Below are 8,470 nucleotides of genomic sequence, written 5' to 3' on the forward strand. Positions count from 1 at the left end.
ATGTATAGCACTTGGGCAAGTCGGCTGCAAAGGACCTCTCTCAAGTGGTGAGGAGCAAAAATGTCTCCTTGAGGCCTAAGGTGTGCCTGACACAAGCCATGGTATTTTCAGTTGCCTCTTATGCATGTGAGAGCTGGACAATGAATAAGGAAGACCGAAGAAGAATTGATGCTTTTGAGTTGTGGTGTTGGCGAAGAATGCTGAAAGGACTGTGGACTGCTGAAAGAACTAGCAGGTCCGTCCTGGAGGAAGTGCAGCTGGAATGCTCCTTGGAGGCGAGAATGGCCAGACTTCGTCTCACTTACTTTGGTCATGTTGTCAGAAGGGACCATCCCCTGGAGAAGGATGTCATGCTTGGTAAGGTGGAGGGTCGATGAGAGAGGGGAAGGCCCTCAACGAGATGGATTGACACAGTGGCAGCAGCAGTGGGCTCAAGTTTAGCAGGGATCGTGGAGCTGGCTCAGGACCGGGTGGTGTTTCGTTCTGCTGTGCGTGGGGTCGCTATGAGTCAGAGACGACTCGACGGCACCTAGCAGCAACAACAACAACAACAGACCAGCGTTTGACTTGAAAACTGATCTAAGCCTATGTCATGGCTCCGTGACAGGATGTAGACCGTGGAGACACAGAGGGACCAAGAGGAACGAGGGTCTCGCCCTCTGCAGGACACCTTCCAGCAGAGAGGAGGAAGATGGTTAGAGGAGATTTATGGAGTGTTCAACCTAAAGTTAAGGAGACATGCTCAGGGCCGACAGGTATAGGAAGAAAACCAGAGAGGGTTACAGGCTGAGTGGGGCCAGAGGGCCGGGAGGCTGTGCAGTCAGAGAGGCCCCTTGGGGGAGTCTCCGTGAGCATGGGGAACGTTCCGGGCCAGGGCTGAAGCGAGGCAAACTCCGCTTGGAGCAGCAGCAACGGGGCTGGCAAGGCTGGAGGGCAGTGAGGGAGGGAGAGAGTTGTGGGGCCAGGTGGAGGCAGGGCCAGATCATGGCTTGCCCTGGTGGACGGTGGTTTTCATTCTAAATGACAGGAGGCTGTTGGAGGCTTGAGCAGGGTGTGGATGTGCTTGGAGTTCGAGTTTTAAAAGGCCACTTTGGCTGCTGGTGGAGAATGGATGAGCAGGAGGTCAGAGGTCAGAGTCGAGTGAGCAGGCAGGACACGTCACAGCATCATCTGGTGACGGGGCGCAGACTGGGTGGATGAGGGGGCATGAGGTGGTATCAGGGAGGATTCTGGATGAGTCATGGTTGCTCAAGGCTGACAGCCAGGTTCATGGCATCCGGAGCGTGGGGAGGTCCTGGGAGCAGCACAGAACGTGGGGATGGGATGTCTGGGATCGCACAAGTGTCGGTTTGAGTCTCTGTGTTCAAGTTTGGGCAGTTAGCTAGGAGCGGAATTGCTGCATCGTATGGTAACTCTGTGTTGGATTTTTGGCCCAAACCACGGTGATGCTCTTTGATTTTTGTCCCTGGAATGGCTGCTTTGCCCGCTGCCCGAAGGAGATACTTCCAGTGTTTTCAGGAGCAAACCTAAGAGTGCTGCTCACTCCATGTGTTTTATTCCTGATGGTTTTGTGTGTGGTTGTGGCTTCAGCCCGGCACTTGAGACAGTCGTGCCCCGAAGCCCGAGATCTAGCAGTGTGTCCACGGAGCCCTGGAACGGCTCTCAGGCCCACAGGCCAGGCTCTGAGTTTGTATCTGTGTCTCTGCCTGTTTGCCTTTGTACAGCATAAGCACCTTCCCTGGAGCGGACTGGTGGGATCTGGTAGCAGGGCTCACGTCGTTTTGGTTCCTTCTTCAGCTGGCCCAGTGATGCAGACTTGCCCTGGAGCCACTGGCTTGTGAGTCCTGCTACGTCAGTCTTGCCATCTGCCAAGTACACTGTGAGGCTGACTTTGGCCCATGCAACCTTTTTACCACAAAGAAGCTGCTATTCTATCCCATTTGCATATCTCCCAATAAGTGCTTGATAAGGCAGTTCTGAAATCTCTTGTGTGTCAAGTTTTGGACACACCACTTTTTTGAAAAAAGAACAATGGAAGAGAACATCAGGGTAGTAATAGAACACAAACACGTCATGCCTGGTCATATTACTGATATTGTTACATTGACAAGATGTGATAGTAAAACCACGTGACCACGTGAGCCCAACCCAGGGGTGCCAGGAATGACATTGGCATAGGTGTTCGGCTGCTCGACTTCCCAAAGGCAGAGCCAAATCCAAACGGGAGATTTGGGCTGGATGTCAAGGCCAAAGCCAATTTCTGTGCATGTGTAGGGGGCCCTGGGTGGCCGGCTGAGAAGGGTCAGCCGTGGGGGGCGGGAGCCTCTGGGAGAGATAGGGGCTAAGGTGTGTCAAGGAGGTGGGTGTGAAAGAGATGTGGACGGAGCAGGGACCTCCATGTGGAGGTGGCTGAGGGTGAATCCCCATGGACCCAGGATGGACTCCTCTCCTTGGGAGGAGACTGGGTGAGCAGCTGCCCGAGTCCTTGCCATCTCGCAGGACTTTTGTAGCTACAGCTCTTCTGTCCTTGGGGGGTTACTCTCAAGGTAGCCTGTACGTGGACAGTGAGGGTGAGCAGCTGGGGTCTTGAGGCAGCGCCTGGACCAGCTGTGAGTATGCTTGAACTCACAGACTCACCCTCTCATTGCAAAACTCAGGCCCTGCTCGTGTGCTAAGAGTCCATAGCCCAACATTCGGCCGTCAGCTCTCTTTGCCTCCCGCTCTTGGGAATCACCCCATCCCCTCCTTCCTCTGCCCCTTTCCATGCTAGTAAAACAGGGTCCTGGCCACAGCATGTCTCCGAGCTGTTCAGGAAGGTCTAATCCAAGGGCCTCTTCTTCCTACACGGACAGGCACCAAGACCCTGCCCACAAATCGGTACATGAATCCTGAACCAAAGGGTGGGTCCACTAAGCCTGGATTCTCTAAGAATTTGAAATTCTGTTCCACGTTTCCACCCCTTTCCATCAGTTTCTACCTGTACAAATAGCATTGGCTACATTCTTCACTCTCTGAGAAAATCTTCAAACCATGAACCAAAATGATCCCCTGGAGTCATCTTGAAAAGCAGCTGTTTCGCTAAATTGGTGAAGCACGTTGGCTGTGAGCACGAATTACCTGCGGAGATCACCTTGGAGACAGTAACTCTGACCCACAGATGAAAGCGTAGCGCAGTGGGTGGGAGTCAGCGGTGGAGAGACAGCAGGAACGGTGACGTGGGGCGAAGACTTAACCGACATTACGGAATTGTATGTGTAGACAGTGATGAGTGGGGTAAGGTCCACTGCGTATAAAAAATTAAAAAAGCAAGACTCAGCGTTCCAGAGCCCTCAGACACAGCCGGCCCCATGGTGGTCTTGCTTTTCCACCTGAGTCCTCCTCCACCCAGGAGCTCTGGTGGCGCAGTGCCTAAGGCACTTGGCTGCTAATCAGAAGGCTGGCGGTTCAAATCCACCAGCCACGCCTTGGAAGGAAGGTTGGGCAATCTACTTCCGTAGTGATACTGCCTTGGAAACTCAAGGAGGGGTTGCTATGAGTCGGGTCCGACTCGACGGCACGTAACAACAACAAAACCTCCTCCACCTGAGGGGCATGTCGGGGTCACAGTCTGCAGGTGAACAGCAGGGCTGAGCTGGAATCCTTGTCTCAGTGGGCGAGGCTCTCGGACCTGCCAGCTCTCTGGGACCCCTGTCACTCCTTCCTTCCCCAGGGGCCCCTGGTCTGCTGCGCTCTGGGTCGGTGAGCCCCACAGCCTCTGTTTTAGCTTCAGGTCATCCAGCCGGCCCGTTAGACAAGGATGGAGGGAAATAAACGTGAGCGAACCAGAGCCCTCCCCATTGCCTTCAGCACGCGGTGTGCGGTGCCGCCGCCCTCCCGCGTCCGGTCTGCGGTCATTTAGGTGCGTCTGTCTCTCGCTGTCCCTGAGTGGTGCAAAGGATTCGTGCTCGACTGCCCATCAAAAGGCTGGCGGTTCAAACCCCCACAGTGGCCTGAAAAGAGAGGCCTGACGTTCTGCTTCTGTAAGCTCACAGCCAGGAGAGCCCAGTGGAGCCGGTTGGCTCCGACACAGAGTCACAATCGACAAGCAAAACAGTTTTGTGTGTGTTTGTTTTGGTGTCTTCCCACTAGAGACCCGGAGGGGGCCCAGTTAGGTGCTCAGCTACCGACTGAAAGGCTGGGGGTTCAAGTCCATCCTGTGACACCTCGGAAGAAAGCCTGGGGACCTGCTTTCAAAAATCAGCCCCTGAGAGCCCCACGGGGCCCAGCTCTCCTGACCCGCGGGGGTCACGGGGCTGAGACTCTGCCGGGTGGAAAGGGTTTGTGTGCCTTTCCTCGTGCTCCCCACGAGGGCCCTCTTCTGTCCACGGTGCACCCCAGCACCCGGAACAGTGCCCGTCCACAGGGTACCCTGGCTCCGGGAACAGTACGTGGCATATCCTGGGCGCTCAGTAACTTTCATCAGCAGACAGTGAATGCGTGAAGGGACACCCAAAGCCCAGCAGACATTCCCGTATAGATTGTCCTGAAGAGAATATTAAAATACTCATTTTGTTCTAATTATGGCGAGGGAGGGGCCTGGGGAGAGAACGTCAGCTTTGGTGGCCCCTCCAACACAGCGTTCACACAGAGCTTTGCTGGGGTCACTTCTGGGCCGGAAGCCCCATTTGCGGCCAGCCTGGGTCTGCCTGCCTCCTCATCTCCCGTCTGGGCGTCGGCTCTGTAGCCACCCTCTCATCAGTTCCTCTCTGTCCTGTCGCCTGAGCTGCTCTGCCGAGGAGATGGGTCAGGAAACGACCAGGTCAGAGAATGAATGGCCAGGAGGGACCCCTGGGAGCCTGCAGCCCCACTGCCCTCTAGCAGGTGTGGGGTGGCGTGTCGCGTGGTGTCTCCTGTCACCTACAGGGCTCCCTGCTCCAGAGATTACGGGAGCCCAGGCCGCTGGGCTGGAGGCTTCATAAGTGATTCTCAAGTGGATGTGACAGCCCTATCCGGCCTTTCTAGATTGCTTCCTGTGCTCACACGTGGTACTACAGCCGTCGCGGGGCCCCTGTGAACAACTATTATTCCTTCTCATTATGGTGTCAGCATGTTTGAGCAACAAGAATGAGGCCTCTCTGTGCACGAGGCAGGAGGCCACCTTTAAGACCCTTGTTTTCCTTAGCAAAGGCCTCTTCCATCTGGGAACCCACAAACCCAACTCCCCACTGTTTCAACACCCCCCCCGCCTCTGCCAGGCTGACCTCCTTGTTGCCCAACTGGTCTTTGAGTTACGTTTTCCATTTCAGGTGCGTGGAATGTTCCCAAGTGGGACACCCGCAGTTTCAGCCTTGAATGTCCCTCCCTTTGTCATCCTGGAACCACTGTCTAAGGAAGATGAAGGACCGGGCGGCTGAGTTCCTTGACCTGACATCTCGGAACTCCCCCTTTCCACTCCGGGGCCCAGGTGGCGCAGGACGATCACATCACAGCCAGCTTGCCTCCCTGCCGCGTGTCCCTCCGGCTTTCTGACACCTGTCTGTTCCTCTCGTCCTTGTCTTCTCAGAGAAACTGGCGGACTGTAGGCTGAACGTGGCTGAGGTGACTCAGTCCGAAATCGGGCAGAAGCAGAAGCTGCGGACGGTTCTCGAGGCCGTGGGCGACCTGCTGCGGCCCCATGGCTGGGCCCTCCAGTGGAACGTCGACTGTGAGTAGCTGTGGGGACCCCGTCCTGCTGGTGTGTGGCATTGCTGTTCATTGTCAGATCTGGTCTTGGGTTTGTTTCACCTCCCGGCTCTGTGGGAGGCAGTGTATAAGAGGGTAAGCCAAGGTTGCCACTCCAGGGGCTCAGAGGTGCGGGAGTGAGTCACACCCGTGGGGCTCAGAGCAGAGAGGACTGATTGGTTGGGTGGATCGAGGAAGGCTGTCGCAGAAGGTTGGGGATTTGGCGTATACATGGGTCTACGAGGCCACTGTAACAAGTCCCACAGACTGGGGGGCCTCCGAGAACAGAAATGCATCATCTCACAGTTATGGGGCTGGACGTCCCAGCGCAACGCCATGTGTCCTGCAGAGACTCTAGGGAAGATCGTTCTTTGCCTCTTCAAGCTGCTGGTGGCCCCTGGTGTTCCTTGGTTTGCAGCTACAGTGGCACTTCATGGTCACATGGCTGTCTTCCCTCTGTGCCTTTTTGTTTCTTCTCTTCTTCTGTAAGGACACCATTCAGATCAGACTAGGATCCACCCTACTCCAGTGTGACCTCATGTTAACCCAACTGATAGTGGTACCTTCAGACAAGGTCACATTCACAGCTACAGGTGTTAGGAGTTCCACATACGTTTTGAGAGGGCACAATTCACACCATGGCATGTAAGGCAGAAGATGCTTTGTGGGGTTCTTGGAGGGGACCCGACCCCAAATACCAGTGGCATCAATACCAGATGAGCTGTTGTCCTGAGAACCCACCCAAGTAGGGTCTGGGATGGATTCATGCCGCCTACTGGGCTGTGTCACAGTGCATGCCAGCTTTACAAGTAGATGCCACCACAGTATTTCTAGCCAAGAAGTGAACCCAGAAGGGGAAGACTTAAAACTAAGAGAAGTGGGAACGTGCGCCCCCAAAGGGTGTCACCCCCACCTTCCCATCCTCTTTGCAGGATAGTTAGTGCCTGGTTTTCCCTGCTGGCTGGGGGGCTCTGGTTTGGTGAACTGAACCCCAGACTGTGGGACCTTTGGAGGGATCTTGATTCTCGGCCTCCAGTTTCTTGGCACTGGGACCTGGGACAGCCCCACATGTACCTCTTGGTTATCAGGGCCGTGGTGGGGAATGGAGGGCTTTGCCAATCACCAGCCCTGCCCCGAAGGACCACACTTTGGTCTGCGTGCTGAAGATGGGCTGAACCAAGGACTGACCGAGACAGACCAGGGGTTCACTTCTATGGATCCCCAAAGCCACACTTGCCCTGGAGAGCCTCCTGGATTGTATAGTTGACTGCCCAGCAGGGAGGACTTTCGTTACAATGATGTGGCATTGTTCTGGTGGATAAGTGGTCTGATGACCTGTGTTTCGTGGTCTTTCCCTGTGTTGTGTTCATCCTCCTACCTGCTCACTCCTTTTCCTTCTCACCACCGGACTGACTCCTTTTAAAAATCATTATGCTTTTAAAGTGGGGGACGTCATTGTCTGGGGGCATTGAGCACCTATTCAGGGTGATAGAGAAATTTGGAAACGGGCGGTGGTGATGGTTGCACAGCGTGGCGGCTGTAGTTAATGTTGCTGAATGTTTGGTTATATATATATTTTTTTCCATAATGGAAAAAAAAAAAAAAAACAGTGAATACACAAGTAACCTTAGGTCAGCGGGAGAGAATCTCCGTGGTTCTGAGAAACGAGAACTGTGCCCACCTGGGAACGCTTACAGACTCCTCATTGTCTGTGGTCCGTGCCATCTCAACTCTTTTTTTTTTTTTACCCTTTAACTTTTTATTGTGGTTGGGGTGAAAGAAGTCTAGAGAGCAAACTAGTTTTCCATTCAGCAATTTATACATGTTTTGTTTTGTGTCATTGATCACAATCCCCTCAGTGTAAGTACTCGTCCCACTTGGTCCCTGTGCTACTCATTTCCATTGGTCCTTTCCTGCCCCTTCCATCCTTCTGAGCTTTGTTTGGGGACAAATGTTGCCCTTTTGGTCTCATAAGGTTGATTGCTGTAAGGCGTGTGTTCCTCCCTGTGCTGCTGTTCACTTTATAGGTCTATCTGTTGTTTGGCTGAAAGTTAATCTACAGGGGTGAGTTCAGTTCCAGGCTTGAAGGATGTTTGAAGTCCATGTCTTGGGGGTGGGGTAGGTGTATAAAGGCCACAGTCTTGAGGATTCTCCCAGTTTCTATCTGACAAGTAATTCGGACATTTTTTATGACTTTAACTTTTGTTCCACAGTTTTCTCCCACTTTGTCCAGAACTTTCTATTGTGATCCCAAACAGAACCAATCAGACTGGTAGGTGGTGGGAGCCAGGCATCATTTAGTTCTTCTGGTCTCAGGGTAGTAGAAGCGGAGATAAGCATGATCCATCAGTCCTTTGGACTAATTGTTTCCTTATTTCTTTGATTTTATTCACTCTTCTTTGCTCGTGGGAGCTCTGGTGGCATAGTGCCCAAAGCAGAAGGTTCAAACCCACCAGCCACTACCTGGAAGGAAGGTTGGGCAGTCCACTTCCGTACCGACACCACCTTGGAAACCCAAGGAGGGGTCGCTAAGAGTCAGATCCACTTGACAGCAGTGAGTTTGGTTCCAGTTTTGGTTTCATAATACCTTGGATAGGTTCTTTATCATTACTTTCCTGGCCCTTCTTAATGGCCATCCCAACTCTTCAGGTGTCATGGACATGCAGTACTTCTGTTTTCTTTTTGATACGGGCTTAGGGCCTGTAGCTCTGGTGGTGCAGTGGGTCAGGCATTTGGCTGCCAACCAGAAGGTCAGCAGTTCAAACCACCA

General features: G+C 53.5%; 1 protein-coding gene across 1 annotated transcript in view; it reads left to right on the forward strand.

Moving 5' to 3' along the window:
• Positions 1 to 8,470, forward strand: part of PARVB (parvin beta) — a 93,017-nt gene that overhangs the window by 40,903 nt on the left and 43,644 nt on the right. The window contains 3 exon segments of the mRNA XM_042781050.1: positions 678 to 694; positions 1,960 to 1,992; positions 5,543 to 5,683. Coding sequence (XP_042636984.1) covers positions 678 to 694; positions 1,960 to 1,992; positions 5,543 to 5,683 — 191 coding nt within the window.

Source organism: Orycteropus afer, unplaced genomic scaffold (genome assembly GCF_000298275.1).
Source record: "Orycteropus afer afer isolate SDZICR_OR568_19922 unplaced genomic scaffold, OryAfe1.0 scaffold00083, whole genome shotgun sequence".
Lineage (NCBI taxonomy): Eukaryota > Metazoa > Chordata > Mammalia > Tubulidentata > Orycteropodidae > Orycteropus > Orycteropus afer.